This window comes from Schistocerca piceifrons, chromosome 1 (genome assembly GCF_021461385.2).
Source record: "Schistocerca piceifrons isolate TAMUIC-IGC-003096 chromosome 1, iqSchPice1.1, whole genome shotgun sequence".
NCBI lineage: Eukaryota > Metazoa > Arthropoda > Insecta > Orthoptera > Acrididae > Schistocerca > Schistocerca piceifrons.
In genome coordinates, this window is record NC_060138.1 from 532245945 (window position 1) to 532270485 (window position 24541).

The 24541-nt window shown below is 43.2% G+C and overlaps 1 protein-coding gene across 1 annotated transcript in view; it reads right to left on the minus strand.

The window, feature by feature from the left end:
* Window positions 1–4321, minus strand: part of LOC124802477 (U7 snRNA-associated Sm-like protein LSm10) — a 56180-nt gene extending 51859 nt beyond the window's left edge. The window contains exon 1 of the mRNA XM_047263289.1: window positions 3980–4321. Coding sequence (XP_047119245.1) covers window positions 3980–4119 — 140 coding nt within the window. The 5' untranslated portion in view covers window positions 4120–4321. The remainder of the gene's footprint in view (window positions 1–3979) is intronic.
* Between the last annotated feature and the right edge of the window lie 20220 nt (window positions 4322–24541).

Below are 24541 nucleotides of genomic sequence, written 5' to 3' on the forward strand. Positions count from 1 at the left end.
AGTCACATGGGACTGTTTGATACGTGAGAAATTCTCAATAAATATGAGCTAAGAAAATACCTAGTTTCAGATTATGTTCTGAGTAAAGTCAAATAGGAGCTAAGTGAATTAAGCCAAGGTCTCGTACCTACCTCAATTATTAGTTTAAATTATTGTCCAGTACCACAGATGCTTATTTTACTACCAATTGTTTGACATTTCACTTCAAATTAACTACAATATCATTTCCTTGTATAAATATACTGTACATACACAGTGAGACCACAATCTGATTTAAATTTGAAAAAAAAAAAAAAATGGGAAAAGAACCAAAGTTGTTGGTGCAGTAGTTGAGCAACTGGTCTCATGTTCAGAATGACTGTAGTTAAAACACCTGTTGAAACACGCACATTTAAATTTTCCTTTGTTTCCGTAAATCACTCAAGGCAACACCAAAGCAATGCCTTTGGGAAGGACACTGCTTAATGTCATGTCAAATCTGAGTTTCTACATATACATCTAAACTCCACTGACAACTGCATGATTGAAGGTACCTCCCATGTACCAGGCTGGCTGATCCCTCTCCCAGACCCATTCACATATGGAGGATGGGAAGACTGACTGCCTCCTTGTCTCTGTGCATGCTGTAATTAATCTAATCTTGTCTCCAAAGTCCCTACAGGATTAACATGTACAGGATGGTTAAGTACATTCCTAATTTAAAGCTGATTCTTGAAACTTTGTAAGTAGGCTCTCAAGGGCTAGTTTGTGTCTATCTTTCTGCAACTTCAGGTTTTTCAACATCTCTATGATGATCTACTGCAGGTCAAATAAGCCTGTGACTGTTCACACCACCCTTCTTTGTATACATCCGGGATCCAGGTTCATTGATCCCATCTGTTGTATGTCCCACACATTTGAGCAATACTGTCTGACAGGTTGCACAAGATTTTGTAAGCCAACTTAGACTCATTGCTTTTTCAAAATATCCTACTAGCAAACTGATATCTGTCATGCACATCAAAGCTTTTGCTTTGCTAATCCAACTTCAGTTCATGCATCATCCATCAGCATCTAGACCAACTTCAGTGCCAGTGACAGCTTTCACACACAAGAATTTCTTTGGGTTGTGTAAAATTCTTTTCTAAGCTTTGTGAGACACTTACTATGCAAAAGTCACTGTTTCTTGTGCTCATCCTCTAATAATCTTATCACAAACAGGATATTGAACACTGCTCTTTTTTCCTCCTTTTGTATGAAAGTTATCATGATTTAAGATAGACTGGTATATTTGGAGAAGACATTTCAGTACCTGATGTCAGAAAACTTAACTTAATAACAGGGGTCACGTGAGTGTGAAGTGTGCTTGCGTGTGTGTATGTTTTCTTTTTTAAGGAAGACTTTGACGGAAATACGGAAGCGTCCGATCCCACCCGTCTGCTTTGACCCATGACGTCACAAATATGGCGGAAACAAAAACAAACACACACACTTTCCACAAGAAGCCTAATGACACTAATGGGACAAGCGCGGGAAATGGGGTGTTTTGGGTGGGGGGCAAACTAAATATAAACAAATTTAGACGCCTTGCGTAGCTACAACGTGTAAGTGAAGACAGCCATGCATGAATACCCACCCACCTCCCCAGCGGTCGTAACCCCTGCAACCCATAGAAGATAAAGATGCTTCAGTAGCTGATTAGTGTTTTTTGTCTTTTTTAAAAAAAAATCTCACGGGATAGAACGAACAGATCAGAAAGATAAATATAATAAACTAAAACAGAAATTCGAAAAAACAGATAATTAAAATAAGTAATAAGTGTTTTTAAATTTAAAAAAATCTCACGAGATAGAACGAACAGATCAGAAAAGTAAATAAAATAAGATAAAACGGAACTGGAGACAGCCACACTCGAACCAAACTCCGCGCCGTCATGACGTCACACACGACAACACCTTACGTCACGGGTCAAAGCCGACGCGTTGGATCGGACGCTTCTGTCAACCCACTTTGACGAAGCTAAATGTGTAATAGTCTTTTCGCTGTGCCTCTCTGCAACTCAGCATGTCATCTTCATGGTAAGTAGCATTTATCTATTCATAATTCTGAAAAATACAATATGCTTTTGGTAAAGCCTGATGACTGAAGAAATTACGGAGGCAATGAATACATGAACACAAGGAATGAGTACATAAATTAGTAGTATTGGAAATACACTCTGAGCACACATGCCTGATCATGGAACAATGGCAATTTTGCCTTACATTAACTAAGGAAAAACATATGAAAGGTAAGCAGCATTTGTTTCAGAATTAAAACTGTGTAATAACGTGCCCTAGGAGATGATTGGATTGGATTGTTTGGGGGAAGAGACCAAACAGCGAGGTCATCGGTCTCATCGGATTAGGGAAGGAAGTCGGTCGTGCCCTTTCAAAGGGACCATCCCGGCATTTGCCTGAAGCGATTTAGGGAAATCACAGAAAACCTAAATCAGGATGGCCAGATGCGGGACTGAAATGTTGTTCTAGGAGATGAATGAGACAACTAAAATACATTTAAAAAGGCAGTCATTGTATATCTACAACTAACATATAAGACAAGAACAAGCTATTTAGAAAACTCAAGAGCACAGGTCAGTAATAACAAAAAATCATGAGAGGACATTCATTCAGTTTTTTTGTTAGGCAGATAGGGAGCAGAAAAAAGTGTGTGTCAGGATGGTCAAAAACTTGACTTCTCCAAGGGCATGTTGTGGTGCAGTAGGAAGTGTTGAGCAACTAAATGAACAGCGTATAGGTTCCCCCTCCCCACTGCTTTATTAAGGTAACTTGTTCCACACATGTACAACCATAAAGAGTATTGTGTTAGGTATAACTAAATGACACAGTGCATTTGTTAAGATATTGGCCTCATATTTGGTAGGATGGAAGGTTATGCTCTGCCCAACCATTTTGATTTAAGTTTTCTGTAGTTTTCCTTGACCACTTAAAGCAAATGCTGGGACGATTTCAACATGAAGCCCTCTCCTTATTAAAATGTGTGTATACTCACATGTCAGTACGTAACAGGGCGTATATTTTTCCTTACATTAACCCAAAGACTCCTATAATGCTGTGAAATGATCCTTGGATGAGCAAACAACTGCCACCGCCACATGTGACTGGGGATCTTGAGACAATGGCCTGCGGAAAGCAGAGGACTATGTGTGGTAAAGCAAGTAGAATTTAAACCACCTTCTGGGTTTATGATATGGATCAACTTAATCAGCCAATACCGTAACGTAATGGTGTGGCGTTTGACATCATACATACGCAAAGAGAAAAGGAACATGATGCTGATTTTTTTGTTTTGCTTTTCTCTATATTATCTTTTGGAATTTTGGTTGAGGTGACAGTGCTTTTTAGCACAGCCCAAGGTCTAGGTTAGGTTGAAAAGTCAGTTTGGTCGTTAGCTAGCAAGGCGGTATCAAAGGCTTCAATTAAGCCAAAGCCAGTATTACATTTTACAGGACTAGATGTATGTCATATCAGTCAATTCAACCGACCTTCTGTTTGTGACTTTGCACGCACATGTGGAACAGAAAGGGGTCATCTATAGGGCAACATAAACAACACCGCACAATTGTCTCTGGATATCTAGAACATCATAACACGTACGAAAAACGTTGTGTGTGTGACTGCCTCATTTATGAACAAATAAAACTTACAAATCTACTTATCTCTAACACCACCACGTGACTTCCTTCCATTTCCGAAGCCCTACACGTAGTTGGGTAGAAAATCAATTAGACCACGAACGATAATTCAGTACCGGAGTGAAACTTTCCCATGATCATTTCGAACGAATACTCATACATATTGACCCACGTCAAGTAAATGATGATGGTTAGTAAAAATAACGAGGCGAAATGTATTTCTCACTCCGATACCACTTCTCCAACAGCCTCAATAACATAGTGCACAGATGATGTGCAGTGCACTAAAGTAAAAAAGACACTCACCCGTCGACAGTATTGACTTTTCCATACACACAACACTCATTTCTCAGATCTATGGTAACCCATTTGCCTTGCAAAGCAAATGCAAGACATGCTAAATCGTTGTACAAGAAATACCTCTCCCGTTTAAATGCTACTGCCATTGTGAAAGCATGTCGGGATTTACGTAAATAAGAGTACTATTATCTGGAGCAAAGTTTAGCTTCTTCGAAAAGTAGACATCAGCTGATGTCTGCCGGCAACGGGCACAGTTTGACAATTGACACAAGGAACAAATGACTATGAGCACCACAGATAAATATTAACTCCACTTGCTTTGGTCTAACCTCCTAGATGTTTACAAACAAATAACACTCGAACTTCAGTCGAATTAATGCCTTGTGAACTTTTTAACCAGTTAGTAAACTTTACGGAAGGAAACAATAATTACAACTTATCCACATTGTAAACGCCTCCCTTTTATTTTACTACAGCCTCCTTTGTATTAGTCGACCACAATATTATTGCACCTGGGAGTAAAGGCACTTCGGTCGGTGTATCATGTGTTTTTATCGCGATATTTAACGAGCACACGCTGAACGACTCCATAGTATATACAGAATTGTCTTGAAATCATTCAGCTCCAACACTAAAATCCGTCACGAGATGTACCACTGTTTCCAACCACAGTCACAACGCTATACCTCACGCCATCCGTCTATTTTCAAGACCCCCCCCCTTCTTCTTCTAGTCGCTACCAGCGGTTCTATGGGGCCCCACGTCACATTCCTCATAGCATTTTCACGTTAGACATAACATCACCATTACACAATGGCATCATTCATGTCCACAGACTATATTTTAACAATAATTTTTACACAATACTCTAATAAACGTTGCGACAGACATAGGCTACGTATTTTTTCATGTAGACAGTATATAAATATGTATGTGGCCATATCGACCACCAGTATCACGCCGGCCAACTTGTTGATCGCAGTAACTACGGACATGGTTTATCTGTAGCTTAAGAAGATGGTCTTTAATCACCAGTTCCCGCTTGTCTCTCGAACTGTGCGTATCTCGCGAATGTATCTTGTATGTGTTCCGTTTATGTTCACGGGAATAAAGTGTGGAATACTTCGCCGAGGTTTCTGTACATCATTCTTCTAGACTCAGGCCCCCTGTTATTCCCACAGTAATGACCACAGACCATAGTATATACGCAACGTACTTAACAGAGAGGCAAACCGTCGCCAGGACAACTGATACCAGTAACCAACAGGGAATTTTCGGACATTACGTTGGGCTCAGCAGCGTTCTTCATAGATAACATGGTACAACGAGCGATCCAGGACGAGTCAAATAAGAAGGTGTGAGCGAAAGTGACTTCTTCCACTCTCTCACATGTACACCCGAAATCCTCGTCCAGACGTGGCACAACCTGCCCCCTCAACCCTCAGCAAAGGAGATCAACCCACTTCCTGCTGAACACTGCCTGGTCCGAATGCGTGTAAGCCACCTCACCAGTCTGTATACAGCGACATTTGTTCAGCCGCCACCGAGCATTGCACTATCGCGTTGGGCTCTCAGGCGACGAATCCCTCCCCACCTCAGCCGGCCGAGTCATGCCAGAACATTCCCAGCCTTCCTACCGCACTGCATACGTGAAATTGGGTGCCATGTGCTGCTACCTCCGAATCTAATCAAATGGCAGCCTATGGGCACCTTTCCTGCAACACCCCAACAGTGCCACGTACACCACCTAAACCGCCTCCGTTCTTAGTGGATCAGTCTCATATCTAGTTCCTATTGCTGAATCAATATTCACTGAATACAACACGTTTGATGATGCACCGAAGTACTCAACTTTATTGTGCCATTTAGGCAAACACACCACCATGATCAGCAATATGAAACGCTCTCCACCTATGTTGAACAAGTTTGAGGCAGTTAAAATAGAGTTGCTCCTGTGACTGTGCAAGACCTCCACCAACAAGTGCTTCAAGCCATCCATTAAATGAATGACCACTTTTGCAGTCACGGCTTATTTTACAGACCATGGTGGATCACCCACTATTGCCCAACATTTGACTGTGGACCAAATGGTCAAGCAAATTGCAACACGAAATGCAAGCTGGGATAATTTGCAACAAATGACATCCACTGGGCCTTAAATTACAGTTAGCAAACCACAGATATGCTTTGCAAAATTGCCATCCACATTATCCAGCAGCCACTGGCACTACATATTGCAGGCAGCCTTGTTGCACACCGAGTTTCCAGACAGCTTCTGAGTGACACAGACCCCTTCCAAGGTTACCAGGAGTGCTGAGCATGGAGCGAGAGCAGCCATCTTGTCCTCTCCAGGACGCCGCCACTGAACAGTACAGAGCTCACCCAAATCCTCTGACATGTCATGTGCAGAGCAGTGGCATCCATCTTACCTTCCTACCCATCTGGACATGACTGACTGTTACCAGACCCTCCAAACAGTGCCTGATGTGGACAACAAATGATAGACTGTTCTGTGTTGCTAGTTTCACACCCACTTCAGCACCATGGCACGCAATTGTTCCCAGCCCTGCCAACACCCAAATGTGTCCTACAATCTTTACTTGGCGTCAGTGGCCATGGCATAAACAAAATTCGCCACGCGAGATACCTGGTGAACCAAACCAGTTTGTATCACCCACCCGTTGGTATCAACTCCAGGCTCTAAGTGCAAGGTCATCACACCAAATGGCTCTTTTTGGTGGACTCGGGTCTGAAATCAGTACAATCCTGAATACCACCCTACCCCCTTATGCCCCTTACTCAGCACTTACACTACAAGCAGCAAATGCATTGATCATTGCCACTTACAGAATGGTCACCTAACACACTGACCTCAGCAGCAGCTAACACTTCACGTGGAAATTTCTTCATGCTGATGTCAACCAACCGCTGACTGGGAGCAATTTCCTATGGCATTCCATCTCTGCTGAATTTACAAGATGATGTACCACCCTGCAGATCAAGTAATTTCACCATCAAGGGTACCATTGGATGATCACCGGCCTGAGCCCTACCATAACATGAGGACTCCTATCTTTCAATGGTACATAAGCTGCCACTGCTGTGATCCGTCATCAAGAATAAACTGACAACAACCAACCAACAATACATCAACACAAGGAAAGAATGCCTTGTGCTACAGGAAGAAAACTCATCCCTTCAAAGGCTGTTGTATGAGTGTCAAAATCAGCTAGTGGAAGCAGAATCACAACTTACAGCCCTTCAGTCCCCACAGACCACCATCTCAGGAAACAAACCCAATGGATTTATGACACACAGTGAAGGATCTCTACACCAGAGTGCAGAAATTCTCCTCCAACCCTGGTCAAGACAACGAATATTGTCACCTCAACAAATCATTGATCTGAAAGCTGCTCCCCTTGGACACCACAGATGCTACCAGCGACAAGCACACACGCCGCTGCACCAAACGAGGACTAGATACCATTCTACATTGCATACATCTGCTTGATTCTTTGCAGATGTTGTCTCTCACCAAAGACAAACAAACATCTCCAACAAACACTATGAACAAACATATCACTGCCTGTGAAACAAGTGACAGTTCAGTAAATGTTTGTGCAAAAGTAACTATGAAAGTCACATCCGCTCCAACTGTAGCCCCAAATCTCCTCCCCACTATGACATTAATAATGGCATAGTGCACAGAATCATAACAACAGAAGGACCACCCATCTACATCTACAATTATACTCCGCAATCCACCCAACGGTGTGTGGCGGAGGGCACTTTACGTGCCACTGTCATTATCTCCCTTCCCTGATCCACTCGCGTATGGTTCGCAGGAAGAATGACTGCTGGAAAGCCTCCATGCCCGCTCGAATCTCTCTAATTTTACATTCGTGATCTCCTCGGGAGGTATAAGTAGGGGGAAGCAATATATTCGATACCTCATCCAGAAACCCACCCTCTCGAAACCTGGACAGCAAGCTACACCGCGATGCAGAACGCCTCTCTTGCAGAGTCTGCCACTTGAGTTTGATAAACATCCAAGTAATGCTATCACGCTTACCAAATAACCCTGTGGTGAAACGCGCCGCTCTTCTTTGGATCTTCTCTATCTCCTCTGTCAACACGACCTGGTACGGATCCCACACTGATGAGCAATACTCAAGTATAGGTCGAACTAGTGTTTTGTAAGCCACGTCCCTTGTTGACGGACTACATTTTCTAAGGACTCTCCCAATGAATCTCAACCTGGCACCCACCTTACCAAGAATTCATTTTATATGATCATTCCACTTCAAATCATTCCGTACGCATACTCCCAGATATTTTACAGAAGTAACTGCTACCAGTGTTTGTTCCGCTATCATATAATCATACAATAAAGGATCCTTCATTCTATGTATTCGCAATACATTACATTTGTCTATGTTAAGGGTCAGTTGCCACTCCTTGCACCAAGTGCCTACCCGTTGCAGATCTTCCTGCATTTCGCTGCAATTTTCTAATGCTGCAACTTCTCTGTATACTACAGCATCATCCGCGAAAAGCCGCATGGAACTTCCGACACTATCTACTAAGTCATTTATATATATTGTGAAAAGCAATGGTCCCATAACACTCCCCTGTGGCACGCCAGAGGTTACTTTAACGTCTGTAGACGTCTCTCCATTGAGAACAACATGCTGTTTTCTGTTTGATAAAATCTCTTCAATCTAGCCACACAGCTGGTCAGATATTCCGTAGGCTCTTACTTTGTTTATCAGGCGACAGTGCGGAACTGTATCGAAGCCTTCCGGAAGTCGAGGAAAATGGCATCTACCTGGAAGCCTGTATCTAATATTTTCTGGGTCTCATGAACAAATAAAGCGAGTTGGGTCTCACACGATCGCTGTTTCCGGAATCCATGTTGATTCCTACAGACTAGAGTCTGGGTTTCCAGAAATGACATGATACTCGAGCAAAAAACATGTTCTAAAATTCTACAACAGATTGATGTCAGAGATATAGGCCTATAGTTTTGCGCACCTGCTCGACGACCCTTCTTGAAAACTGGAACTATCTGTGCTCTTTTCCAATCATTTGGAACCTTCCGTTCCTCAGGAGACTTGCGGTACACGGCTGTTAGAAGGGGGGCAAGTTCTTTCGCATACTCTGTGTAGAATCGAATTGGTATCCCGTCAGATCCAGTGGACTTTCCTCTGTTGAGTGATTTCAGTAGCTTTTCTATTCCTTGAACACTTATTTCGATGTCAGCCATTTTTTAGTTCCTGCAAGGACTTGGAGAAGGAACTGCAGTGCGGTCTTCCTCTGTGAAACAGCTTTGGAAAAAGGTATTAAGTATTTCAGCTTTACGCGTGTCATCCTCTGTTTCAATGCCATTATCATCCCACATCCCAGAGTGTCTGGATATGCTGTTTCGATCCACTTACTGATTTAACGTAAGACCAAAACTTCCTAGGATTTTCTGTCAAGTCGGTACACAGAATTTTACTTTCGAATTCACTGAACGCTTCACTGAACGTTAACTTTGACATCGTTTAGCTTCTGTTTGTCTGAGAGGTTTTGGCTGCGTTTAAATTTGCAGTGAAGCTCTCTTTGCTTTCGCAGTAGTTTCCTAACTTTGTTGTTGAACCACGATGGATTTTTCCCGTCCCTCACAGTTTTACTCGGCATGTACCTGTCTAAAACGCATTTTACGATTGCATTGAACTTTTTCATAAACACTCAACATTGTCAGTGTCGGAACAGATATTTTCGTTTTGATCTGTTAGGTAGTCTGAAATCTGCCTCCTATTACTCTTGCTAAACAGATAAACCTTCCTGCCTTTTTTTATAATCCTATTAACTTCCATATTCAGGGATGCTGCGCCGGCCGCGGTGGTCTAGCGGTTCTAGGCGCTCAGTCCGGAGCCGCGCGACCGCTACGGTCGCAGGTTCGAATCCTGCCTCGGGCATGGATGTGTGTGATGTCCTTAGGTTAGTTAGGTTTAAGTAGTTCTAAGTTCTAGGGGACTGATGACCACAGATGTTAAGTTCCATAGTGCACAGAGTCATTTGAACCATCAGGGATGCTGCAACGGCCTTATGATCACTGATTCCCTGTTCTGCGCTTACAGAGTCGAAAAGTTCGGGTCTGTTTGTTATCAGTAGGTCCAAGATGTTATCTCCATGAGTCGGTTCTCTGTTTAATTGCTCGAGGTAATTTTCGGATAGTGCACTCAGTATAATGTCACTCGATGCTCTGTCCCTACCACCCGTCCTAAACATCTGAGTGTCCCAGTCTATATCTGGTAAATTGAAATCTCCACCTAAGACTATAATATGCTGAGGAAATTTACATCAAATGTATTCCAGATTTTCTCTCAGTTGTTCTGCCACTAATGCTGCTGAGTCGGGAGGTCGGTAAAAGGGGCCAATTATTAACCTAGCTCGGTTGTTGACTATAACCTCCACCCATAATAATTCACAGGAACTATCCACTCCTATTTCACTACAGGATAAACTACTACTAACAGCGACAAACACGCTACCACCGGTTACATGCAATCTATCCTTTCTAAACGCCGTCTGTGCCTTTGTAAAAATTTCTGCAGAATTTATTTCTGGCGTCAGCCAGCTTTCCGTACCTATACCGATTTCCGCTTCGGTGCTTTCTATCAGCGCTTGAAGTTCCTTATGTTACCAACACAGTTTCGACAGTTTACAGTTACAATACCGACTGCTGCTTGGTCCCCGCATGTCCTGACTTTGCCCCGCACCCTTTGATGCTGATGCTCTTTCTGTACTTGCCCAAGGCCATCTAACCTAAAAAACAGCCCAGTCCACGCCACACAACCCCTGCTACCCGTGTAGCCGCCTGTTGGGTGTAGTGGACTCCTGACCTATCCAGCAGAACCTGAAACCCCACCACCTCTGATTCAGACCCTCCACTCGGCTCTGTACCAAAGGTCCGCAGTCAGTCCTGTCGACGATGCTGCAGATGGTGAGCTCTGCTTTCATCCCGCTAGCAAGACTGGCAGTCTTCACCAAATCAGATAGCCGCCGGAAGCCAGAGAGGATTTTCTCTGATCCATAGTGACACACATCATTGGTGCCGACATGAGCGACCACCTGCAGATGGGTGCACCCTGTACCCTTCATGGCATCCGGAAGGACCCTTTCCACATCTGGAATGACTCCCCCTGGTATGCACACGGAGTGCACATTGGTTTTCTTCCCCTCCCTTGCAGCCATATCCCTAAGGGGCCCCATTATGCACCTGACGTTGGAGCTCCCAACTATCAGTAAGCCCACCCTCTGCGATCGCCTGGATCTTGCAGACTGAGGGGCAACCTCTGGAACAGGACAAGCTGCCATGTCCAGCCGAAGATCAGTATCAGCTGGAGACAGAGCCTGAAACTGATTCGTAAGACAAACTGGAGAAGCCTTCCGTTCAGCCCTCCGGAATGTTTTTCGCCCTCTGCCACACCTCGAGACGACCTCCCACTCTACCACAGGTGAGGGGTCAGCCTCAAAGTGGGCAGTATCCTGGGCAGCCACAGCCAAAGCCCGATCGGGGGATGTGTGGGATGAGCTGGCCGTCCTCAACAAACCCCCCTCTGGACCCCCACAGTGAACAGCCTCAATCTGTGTGACCGAAGCCAACACTGCCTGAAGCTGGGAGCGAAGGGATGCCAACTCAGCCCGCATCCGAACACAGCAGTCGCAGTCCCTATCCATACTAAATACTGTTGTGTAAAGAACGTCTGAACTAATCTACAGAGAGCACAAACAATTCGACACAAAATTTAAACGGTTATTAAAATACAAGACTGCCTAGTAAGTGCAGTAATGCTGCTACTTGTGCACTGCTAACACACTGCTTTGCGGCAGAAGGCTAACTTTACTGTCAGTAGTGTACAAAGACTAGTTGAAAGAAATAAATCTCTCGCAAAGAGCATTGCCTTTCCCCTGTGAAATGGCAAATCGCCAAAGACATTGTAGATGAGTTGCTTAACTTCAGCATTATCTGCTTTCAGACAGCCCTTGGGCTCCACCTCTACATATGGCCCCCAAAAAAGATGGTACTTTTCGAATGTGTTGAGACTACAGAATCCTCAATACTCGGATAATTCTCAATCATTACCTGGTATCTGACATCCATCATCAGGTGCTAAGATCTTCAGCATCAATGACTGCCGAAAGGCATATTTGCAAATACAAATGGCGACTGAAGACATTGCTAAAACTCCCATTATCACCCCTTCGTGTTATTTGAATACTTATTCATGCCATTCGGACTACAAAAGGTGGACCAAACATGGCAGAATTCACCGACTCTGCCCTATGCAAATTCTTGTTCTGTTTCCCTTATGTGGACTACATGTTGATATACTCTGCTACACCTTCAAAGCATGAAGATACAGACAATAGGTTCCTCATGCCCTAGATCAGCTGGGTGTAGTCGTCAACAACGAACTGTGACACTTGCATCAGCAGAGCCTAACATTCCTAGGACATTCTGTTTCATCAGCAGAGATCAGGGCAACAGAAAAAAGAAGGAACTTATACTATTCACTCCCAGGCTCTCTACCTACAAGGAGCTACACAGATTTCTGGAAATGATAACTTTCTATTGGCGTCACATTCTGCAGGCAGCTGAAATTCAGGCACCCTTCACCAAAGGTGTTTCCAGAGCCAACACCAAAGGTAACCGAACTGTTCTGTGGTCAGAAGCAATGTCACAGGATTTCGAGACAATCAAACAATGACTACAGAGGGCCGTGACCCTGGCTCATCCCCCACCAACAACTCGTCTGTCAGTCACTGTTGACGCTAGCAGAACTGCCATCGGCACTGTTCTACAGCAAAAAGTTAACGGTATACACCAGACATCGCATTTCTTCTCACGCAAATTAAATAAATCATAAAAGTTGTGGTCTGCATATAACCTTGAACTGTTCACTCTCTAGAAGGCAGTAAACTGTTTCAGAGAGGATGTAGTGTATCTATCTATAAAAATTGTAGCATGGAATCCTGAATAATTATTGAAATTACTTAGACGAATCCATGCTCAAAACCAGTTAACCATTATAGGCTATATATACATACAAAAAGTATTTCAACATTTTCAATACGTAAGGACCTACGTGTGGTTTAGTTACGTCTTAGTGCAGGCCAAGTATGTGTCCTATTGCACGTAACATACATAGTCTGAGTATATCGTTAGGTACTTTGAAAATGTCAGTTTCCTATATATCAGGAATGAAAGAAATAAAATCACCGATATCCAGCGTCGCCTGTGGAAAGAACGGGATAATAATTACGATAATTTGAAATTGCCGCTTAATGGCGGCCAATTGTCGCCGTCCAGCGATGTTCAGCGTGCTGCCGGCGCTGCGTCTGAAATTCTTTTAAAAATGATGGAAGAAGCAAACGGCAAATGTGATGCAGGTTACAGTTAAAATTAATAACAGCAATACTGTAGAAATATTAGAGCTCACTGCTCAAATACACTCCTGGAAATGGAAAAAAGAACACATTGACACCGGTGTGTCAGACCCACCATACTTGCTCCGGACACTGCGAGAGGGCTGTGCAAGCAATGATCACACGCACGGCACAGCGGACACACCAGGAACCGCGGTGTTGGCCACTTCCCAGCAAATTAGGGACACTGTTGCTCCTGGGGTATCGGCGAGGACCATTCGCAACCGTCTCCATGAAGCTGGGCTACGGTCCCGCACACCGTTAGGCCGTCTTCCGCTCAAGCCCCAGCATCGTGCAGCCCGCCTCCAGTGGTGTCGCGACAGGCGTGAATGGAGGGACGAATGGAGACGTGTCGTCTTCAGCGATGAGAGTCGCTTCTGCCTTGGTGCCAATGATGGTCGTATGCGTGTTTGGCGCCGTGCAGGTGAGCGCCGCAATCAGGACTGCATACGACCGAGGCACACAGGGCCAACACCCGGCATCATGGTGTGGGGAGCGATCTCCTGCACTGGCCGTACACCACTGGTGATCGTCGAGGGGACACTGAATAGTGCACGGTACATCCAAACCGTCATCGAACCCATCGTTCTACCATTCCTAGACCGGCAAGGGAACTTGCTGTTCCAACAGGACAATGCACGTCCGCATGTATCCCGTGCCACCCAACGTGCTCTAGAAGGTGTAAGTCAACTACCCTGGCCAGCAAGATCTCCGGATCTGTCCCCCATTGAGCATGTTTGGGACTGGATGAAGCGTCGTCTCACGCGGTCTGCACGTCCAGCACGAACGCTGGTCCAACTGAGGCGCCAGGTGGAAATGGCATGGCAAGCCGTTCCACAGGACTACATCCAGCACCTCTACGATCGTCTCCATGGGAGAATAGCAGCCTGCATTGCTGCGAAAGGTGGATATACACTGTACTAGTGCCGACATTGTGCATGCTCTGTTGCCTGTGTCTATGTGCCTGTGGTTCTGTCAGTGTGATCATGTGATGTATCTGACCCCAGGAATGTGTCAATAAAGTTTCCCCTTCCTGCGACAATGAATTCACGGTGTTCTTATTTCAATTTCCAGGAGTGTAGTAAAACATGTACACACCTTATTACGTAGATGGCGCACAATGGCGTCCTATCCGAACAAGAACAAGCAAAAGAGTGTCTGGCGCTTTTTGTTTCACGCTGATACCAAAATGAACAAAGGTAATAATACTTATTTACAGACAATAGTTTTTCTTTGTATTCGCATTATTCTTTGACTTTCAGTAGAGTTTCTTTTAGATACGACAAACATAATTGCTCAATATCGTGGGAAAATATTTAAGAAGTTATAGTTTGACTAATCTGGGCCATGGGACATCATAAGGCCCCCTGGAATGCCATGGTCACATGTTGTAATGTTCAGGCATGGCATTCCACATTATGTTGGTTGGTTGTTTTGGGGAAGGAGACCAGACAGCGAGGTCATCGGTCTCATCGGATTAGGGAAGGACGGGGAAGGAAGTCAGCCGTGCCCTTTCAAAGGAACCATCCCGGCATTTGCCTGGAGCGATTTAGGGAAATCACGGAAAACCTAAATCAGGATGGCCGGACACGGGATTGAACCGTCATCCTCCCGAATGCGAGTCCAGTGTCTAACCACTGCGCCACCTCGCTCGGTCCACATTATGTCACATGACACACTTTCACTAGAGATTTCACTTCACATCACAATATTTAACATAATTCCAGTCATAGATTTCTATGATTGTCTGATACTTTGAGTTCACATCAATACACTTTACATCATTCAAAAAGATTACAAAATTTTGGCATCATTGGTACATATATTTAAGCAATATATAAGTATGAGGATGGAGATATAAAGGAAGGAATGATCCAAAGTAGGGAAGAAGTCGAACATGCAATGAAGAAAATGAAAATTGGGAAGGCCCTAGGCGCAGACCAAATCCCAATAGAAGCATGGAAAAGTCTGGGAGAACAGGGAACTGATGTTCTCTGGGATCTAATGCAGAAGATCTGGAAAGGAAAAAGAATGCTGCATGCGTGGAGGAGCAGTATACTGGTTCCCATATATAAGGGGAAAGGGGATATCAAAAACTGTGGCAATTATAGAGGGATTAAACTGATGTCCCACACAATGAAGATCTGGGAAAGGATAATAGAGAAGAGGTTGCATCTAGAAACTGGAGTATGTGAAGAACAGTTTGGGTTTATGCCGGAAAGAGGAACAACCGACGCAATATTTGCACTAAGGCAACAGATGGCGAGGCACAGAGAAGTACAAGCCGAACTGCATATGGGCTTCATCGATCTTGAGAAGGCATATGACAGAGTGCCGAGGCAAGAGATATGGAGATGTCTGAGAAGTAAATGCCTGCTAGAAAAATATATCAGGGTGTTAGAAGACACGTATGAAGGTGCAATGACGCAAGTCAGGAGCAGTGCAGGTGCCACAAAGGCATTTCCGGTGAGAGTAGGACCACATCAGGGATCTGCTCTCAGCCCATGTCTCTTTGACCTTGTCATGGATGTTCTAGTCAAAGATGTGAAAAAAGAGGACCTTGGAGCATGATGTTTGCCGATGATGTTGTAATCTGTGAACCCACCCAGGAGGCACTTCCAGACAATCTTGAACAGTAGAGAAACGCTCTAGAGGAAACGGGAATGAGAATTAGCAGGGTGAAAACAGAATAAATGTGTATAAAGGATGCCAAAGACCTATATATGAACCTCAAGGAGAACTACTGACACTCGTCAAGAAATTTAAATACCTAGACTCTTACATGCAAAGTGATGGAGGATTGGAGTCTGAAATACATCACAGGATAAATAGTGGATGGATGAACTGGAGGAAACAGAGTGGAGTACTGTATGATAAGAAGCTGCAGAAAAAAGGGAAAGCTTTACAAGTCTGCGGTGAGGCCTGCAATACAGTATAGTGCAGAAACTTGGCCAGTTACAAAAGCCCAAGAGAAGAAGATGGAAGTGGCAGAAATGAGAAGGTTAAGGTGGATGAGTGGGTTGACACTAAAGGATAGAAATGGTTCAAATGGCTCTGAGCACTATGGGACTTAACATCTGAGGTCATCAGTCCCCTTGAACTTAGAACTACTTAAACCTAATTAACCTAAGGACATCACACACATCCATTCCCGAGGCAGGATTCGAACCTGCAACCGTAGCAGTCACGCGGTTCCGGACTGAAGCGTCCTAACCGCACAGCCACCGCGGCCGGCACCAAAGGGTAGACTAAGGCTTGAGTACACCAGGGGAAAAGTGAAAGAAGATCCAAGAAAGTACGCTAAGATGGTATGGACATGTGCAGAGAAGAGGGAAGTACTACATGGGGAGAAGAATTGAAGACCTAGAAATAGAAGGACCAAGGAGAAGAGGAAGACCGAAACTGAGATGGAAGAACTAGGTAGCAGGGGACCTAAGGGAGAAAGGATGGCTCAGAGAAGAAGCACTGGATAGACATTTATGGAAGAGAAGGATCCAGCAAGACAACCCCGACCCCATATGATGTGGGAAAAGGCTGTTATTAACTGAAGCTGCGGACGTTTGCTTATTATCGCTCTCCATTCGGACGAGGGTCCCAAGGGAAACCGAAGAAAACCTGGGATGGAGTGAAATAGACCAGGGTTCTCCAAACTTTTTAGTCCGCGGACCACATTGACTCCTCCACAAAGTCATAAGGGCCAAGATCTACCTAGTGGGATTAAAGCACCCTAGCACTCCGTGATCACCGTAATATGAGGCTAAAGGAGAGATGAAATCGCAAAAATCTAAGGTTGTGGGAATAGCTAGCACTGAAACGCACTACGATTTTTATTTAATTACATAATTTTGACTGGTGGACGTACCTGACCGAAATTCTGGCGTATTTTATTCTGGCGAATTTCACCGACAAAAAAGTGTGTCACTGCACATTCTTCACAAAAGCGTCCTGCAAAGTTAACGAAATCTCAAAATCATTGTTAGCAACACTATTACTGCAAGACATATCAGAGGTAGAGTATGTCAACGCATTGTTATTTCAAGCGGTGCAACAATAAGTTTAGTTATGTAGTCTTGTAGCGAGTAGCAGAGCCAATGTCGCGGTGTATTGGTCACGATAGGCCTCGAAACTCCATTGTTGGCAGTATAGGTACCACTCAAATATTTGGCGGGCCGGATACCGGGGATGGGGATGTCCGGTCAGCTAACGCGGGCCGGTTTGCCGGCCCTCGCGGGCCGGTTTCGACCCGCGGGCCGTAGTTTGGAGACCCCTGAAATAGACTATCCTTCATCACTATCTGTTATCAATATTTCAGATATTCTCAGGTATTGCATTCTTGATTTGCAAAGTTTGCATTAGATCGATTAGATAATTTGACAGTTGTATGACGATGTCGGTGGTCGCCGGTGTCGCCATCTGGTAGGCGCAGTCGTCGGCCGTCGGATGTTCGTAGGACGTTGCAGGTACGGCGTCGCGTAGTCGATGATGCTTCGTCATGGATACGCCCGGCGGGAACGTACGTAGCGTCGGCGTGGAGGCAGGCACCGCCCCCCGCGATGTTTAACCGTACTACCGGTCCAGCAAGGCTGCACCGGCGTCGCCTCCTGTGTTGTCGTCTCCCCAAACCGCTCGGAATGCAAAGAAATGACCATGAAACAAGTTCGATTACGCTGTCTTATTTGTTTAACGCACAGATGGTAATTCGCTAAGGGAAAATGCACAATTATTAGTCACTGCTATTGTATAGTTGAGGGCCATCTTATAATATAATAAAAAATAAAGTCTGTGACTTTATTGAATTTAGGAGAGTATTTTTTCGGCACTCGTACAAGCACAAGCTGGGCTACGCCTATAAAAGGGTAAAGAATCATTTTATATTACGTACATCATAAGAGTAATAGCCCTCCTCTTGTTGTGGATTTATGCTTACCAGTTAATAATACTACGTCCGATCGCCGTATCCACTTACAAAATCTTGATCGTGCCCGTGTTGCGTCAATCGGATCTTCGTGAATTTTCCGAAGTACACAGGTGGGCTTCAGTTCTTCTTATTACAGTACTACTTGAAATAATAACCTGATACAATCTTTCAGTTGATAAAATAATACTATATTCTTCTGTCCGATGCGCATTGAAAATACATACTCCTCACGTATTCACATCGCCCAAAATGGCGGTCTGTAACTACGCGCTAAGATAATGTGCGTCTACCATCATTCACTGACAGAGAGCACGTCATTCCTTCTACTGAGGAACAGAAAAAAACATGTTATGTTTTTTAACACTTGAAAATCAAAAATACATTACGGTAGGCACAGGCTCTACGTTGGGCTAGCGCTTCACCTTTTCTCTTTGCCTTTAAAGAAAACGAAAACATGAAAGTAAGAAACGCAAAAGATTCGTCATAAGCTCTGTAACTGTTTATTACACCCCACATGTGTAATTCCAGTAATCACATAGTCCTACAAGCATAGTTGCTTTCTTCACTTTTTTATGATATTCTCAATGTTTCGCGCTATATAAGCGTCCTAATGTCGTCACACGCTTTACACTTCACAGTCTCTTAGAACGATGGCTATTCATTGATTATAACCTGTTCTAAAAACCTCACTCCGAGCGCGGTACGTCACTCGCGACCAAGTGTCCGCTACGCGTTGAATGTTGATTGTTGTCGCGCATGAAACGCTGTCTATTCCAAATACATCGTTCGCACAGCTTACACGAGATGAAATTATTCAGTTTTTCCATACTCGTCGCACTGTGTGCAGTTAACAACATCTGTTCATTAAGGATACCCGCCAAAGTCTGTACAAAGTACGGTGATCGTCCACTTAATACTTTCTCATGCTACAGATTGCGAATTACACATTTCCACATAGTTCAAGTCACGGTTTTTACTGTTTCTGTGACTACACAAATTTTCTCCACAGAACAAGTTAATCACAGATTCTGTCACTTACATTATCTGTCTTTTGTTTAGAAGCAGGCGTTACAGTTTGTGAATTACACAATTCATTGCTTATGTTCCTGCACTCCATGTCACGTTTGCCTGACCAATAGATCATCAGGACCTGTACTCAGACTCTGGTTCAAAAATGGTTCAAATGGCTCTGAGCACTATGGGACTTACCTTCTGGGGTCATCAGTCCCCTAGAACTTAGAACTACTTAAACCTAACTAACCTAAGGACATCACATACATCCAGGCCCGAGGCAGGATTCGAACCTGCGGCCGTAGCGGTCGCGCGGTTCCAGACAGTAGCTCTTAGAACCGCTCGGCCAACCTGGCCGGCTCAGACTCTGGCCTGACTTTACATTAATAATGGCTTTACCATATTATGCTCAACAAATTGCCTATATTTTTATATTTTATCAGGACTGCCATACATGTTCCTATGTTTCACAGTGTCTAATAAGCGTTTCTCGAGCCGAAACTGAGTTTAGCCATGGATCCAAAAATCTAGCAAACTCATGCGGTAAAATGGCATGACATATCCTTGCACGATTGATTCTAAAATTGTTTCATCGAAATCTGCTTTGCTGATGACCCATGGTGTTTTCCTTTATGATGGGTTTTACTCATGGTCATCTTTCTTCTTACTGTAGTAGTCGAAATATTACCAAATATATGAGTACTGCATGTTTAAGATAATTTAACTTACATCTCTATTAAATCTTTCACAAGCTGAACCTTCCAATGAAATAACAGTCCTAACTTTACCTTACAGTATGGAATTAAATCAAATGTTCTCATTAAAAATAGATATCCCTTGATCTTCATTATTCTACTTCAATTTCACGAACTAGTGTTGCCTCGTTACACAGTCTTTCCCATGCATCTTTGAAAAGCAAGTAATATTGTCCTTTTGTCAAGTATACTAACATGGATGACACTTTCTATTTTCTAAATACAGAAAAATATATCATGGCAAACATTTCTATACTACTATATACACGAAAAATACATCAAAAACTGAAAGAAAATCTTATATCTACATTGTCATTCTGAATCATTTTATATATAGTTTGATGTCCTTGCAGCGGTACAGAATATGTGGTGTGGCAGGTTTCATGGGGCAACACCTCTATGTTGTATTTGTAAACCTTTATTACTTCAGGTTTCTCCGAGAAAACCTTTAAATATTTTGACGGCAAACGAGTAAACACATGTTCTGGCTACTGTTCAAATAATCCAATTCCTTAACCTCGTTGTAGGCCATTTCCTGTATTTCTATAGAGTTCTCTATTCTCTTTTCAGGGTAATAGAATTCCTTCCCTTTTAAAACACAGTTAAATTGTAAAATTTTTAAACTGTGGAATTTGATTTGAATACTCTGGAAATACTTGCCATGAACTTCTTTCGTTCTGACCATATCCAGTACAATTCTCCTCCTACCATACATTAAACTAATTTCTGCTCCTTAGGAAATCACAACACAGGATACAAGCTACTGATAAACCTTTTACTACCAGGAAAGTGCATTTGATTGCTCCTTGCCTAAATTTCAAGTTAACCAGTACCTGGAATTTAACTATTTGTGCCTGTGCTCTAATAGCTCCAGACACCCGACAGTTTAGTACTGGGTAAGTCAGTATTTTATTTCTCTTACATGAAGGGCCTATTACAATAGTGGTACAAGTCCACTTTTCAAAAAAATGGAGTTTTCCTCACGTACGTACTCACACAAGTCGTTTTTAATTTATTTGTATTGTGGAATAGTACCAGCTTCGTCCTGCTGTCAACAGAGACCACCTCAATGCTGACGCATTAGAGTCACCAAGCAGCAATTTATTTTAGTAGTGGTACTAGTCCGTGTGCTTTTGTGCATTGCAGTGTGTTGTTATTTCTTGCGAAGATGATGGATTCAGCAGCATTATCAAGTGACTGTGATACAACTGATGATCCAGATTTTCAAACGATTGAAGGTAAAGAGAGCTTGCTTACTTTTCTCTATGCATTATAGAGAAAGAATAAAAATTTATAGTTTCTCAAGCCTATAATTGTTCCAAAACAGGAATATGCGAGGATGAGGGTGTCCATTTAATGTATTTCACATATACATATCTTTTCAATAATCTGGTGCTGTATAAATCATAACTTGTGTTACTTTCTATCTAGATACCAGTACCGATGACGATGAAACTTCCAATGAAAGCGGAAAAAATGACGAAACAGGAGACACTGTGATTGATGCCTGTGCGGAAGGCGCAGCCGCAAATATGCAGACAAAAAGGAAGCGTACTCGCAGCAAGAAGGGTACAAGGAAAACGGACACATATGAAAAGCGTATTTCAAAGAAAAAAGGAACACTGGGGAGTTATACGTCATAGCAACCGGTAAAATAAATCCTCCACAAAACATTTCGCAATGTGAACTGCAGGTGTGCACGTAAATCTTTCAATAAAATTTCAGAGGATGAGGAAGACGTTATTTGACAATTTCTGGGCTATGGGTGATATTAATCGCCAAAACAATTATCTGAATGGTTTATGCACGTATCATTCAGTTAACCGCCGACCGCCAAGAGATGACTCTGGTTCCCAGAAAAGCTGTATTTATGAATATCGATTACATGTGAACGCAAACTGTGCAATAGTACGCAAGAAGTTTTGCTTGAATACTTTTGACATGTCTAATGGACGACTCTCTAGACTTTTAACAAAAAGCAAAGAAGAAGGTACACCTCACCTTGATGGAAGGGGCAAACATCAGAACAAATTCACTATACCGGAAGGTCTGATCAATGATGTAAAGGAACACACCAAAAGCTTTCCAGTTTCCGAGAGCCATTATGCAAGGAAGGATAATCCCCACAAAAGGTTTTTAAATCCTGAGCTGGTGTGGCCAAAATGTACGGTTTGTACAAAGATAAATGCATATCTCAGAATAAAGAAATTGTGGGGAGCACATCTATCGAAAAATCTTTAACAAAGACTTCAACCAGTCATTTCGACCACCAAGTAAAGACACTTGCTCTTTTTGTGACAAACTGATCTATGAAATGTACGCTGCTACCAATGCAAAAGAAAAAAAAGAAAGCTTCAAACTGAAAAGGAGCTTCACCTTAGGAGGGCTGAAGCTGCAAGAACAGCAATGGGTTCAGACACAGCATGTAGTAGAGGCAGATTCCCAGGTGTTCATGTTTACCTTTGACCTGCAAAAAGCACTTGCATTTCTTAAACTGACAACATCGATATCGTACTACAAAAGAAACATGTAAGTGTATAATTTTGGGTGCCACAATTTAACTGACGGCAAAATCCATATGTAGTTTTGAGTGAAACATCTGGATCAAGGGGTTCACAGGAAATTGGTACCTGTTTATTGAAACATATTGAAAAGTGTGTCACTTATCAAAAACAGGTAGTTGCGTACAGTGACACGTGTGGTGGACAAAACAGGAACATAAACATTGCCCTAACAATAATGAAAGTGACACATTAACAGGTTTATATACAATGTTCTATTTATTTTATTTCAATAGCGGTACAGCTCCATTACCTCCACTTTTCTGCCTATAATGCTGTTGAAATTAAATATTCAAACAAATAGAAGGGAAGGTTCATATCGAGCAACAAGCCATATACTTGAATATTTCTCGTATCTCAACTGCAGATTTTTCAGCGCTCATTTAACTTTAGGACTCTGTATCTCAGAATGAAGAAAACTGGACTTGTACCACTATTGAAATAAGTCCTTCACATAATGCCCTATACAGTTCCAAACTCAGAACACTTCAGTAGTGGGACACAGAGAGCGTCGCCCCACTCCACATTATTGCCAAATTTATTCAAGATGGCGGATCCAAGAAGGCAGCGATAGATATGGCAATATCACAATGATGTCATTGCAGGAAGTTCAAATTTTGGCGGAAAAATAGGTCAATTGGGCTACCTCCACTAACCTAATGTCTTCCCCCCCCCTCTCCCCTCCCCCAGAAAATGGCGGGTAGTTAAAATTCCAGCAGGATAATGCAACACACCATGGCTACCTCCACTAACCTAATAAAATGGCTACCTCCACTAACCTAAGTCATCCAACCACCACCTCTTCCTAGGAACTGGCTGAAAAAGGACTCAGCCTGTGCTGGATAGGATGGACATAAGTCTTTTATTTTCCATGCAGTGTTCATTTAAACAATTTGAGGTAGTATCTCAAAAATGGTTCAAATGGCTTTGAGCACTATGGGACTTAACATCTGAGGTCATAAATTACCCTGGAACTTAGAACTACTTAAACCTAACCTAAGGACATCACACACATCCATGCCCAAGGCAGGATTCGAACCTGTGATCATAGCGGTCACGCAGTTCCAGACTGAAGCGCCTAGAACTGCTCGGCCACAGCGGCCGGCCGGTAGTAGTTCCATCCAGTGTGCTCACCATGAGGTCTGGAGTCCAACTGATGTAGCACACAATACTGCCACCAGAGGGCACTGTCGTCCCTCCTGTTATGTAATCCAAGATGCCGGTCTGGGGAGGGAAAATTGTGGGAACCAACAGGAGCCCTTAATCCAGTCATGTGTTAGATTTCAGCCAGTAGGATAGCAGTATCTGTTAATGTCATTGGAGGGGATATACGGCAGGCTCAGCAGGTCTGAAATCTCAGTCTTGGTCAGTCAGCCAGCAGTAGCAGAATAAGAAGAACCATGAAGTGTCAACAGCAGTTGCAATCCAGCACAGCCCTGCAGAACAGAAAGAAGTAGAAAAGTAAGTATCCCATATCACATATTTCTCTGTGGTTAGCATTATTATTATTATTATTGGTTGTATTGGCATCTTGGTCCATATGTAATGCTTCCTCGTCTTTATTCAGCAGTTAGTCGTCAACACGTCCATGCCCACAGAATAGAAATTGAAAATGCATCGAAGGGTGTTAAAGTGCCAATTTCTGAGTTCAACTGGGACGAAATATGTCGTGCAGAGCGCTACATCAATCAGTAGATGACTACAGAGTATTATACAACTCGTTTTCCCCCAGATATTCTTCTTACTGGTGTGACATTATCTATTACAACAGTGTATGATGACTGTGCACTATGTATGAAATGTGGTGACAACAGTGTTTATCTAAGGTGTGCTTCAGTTGTGAACT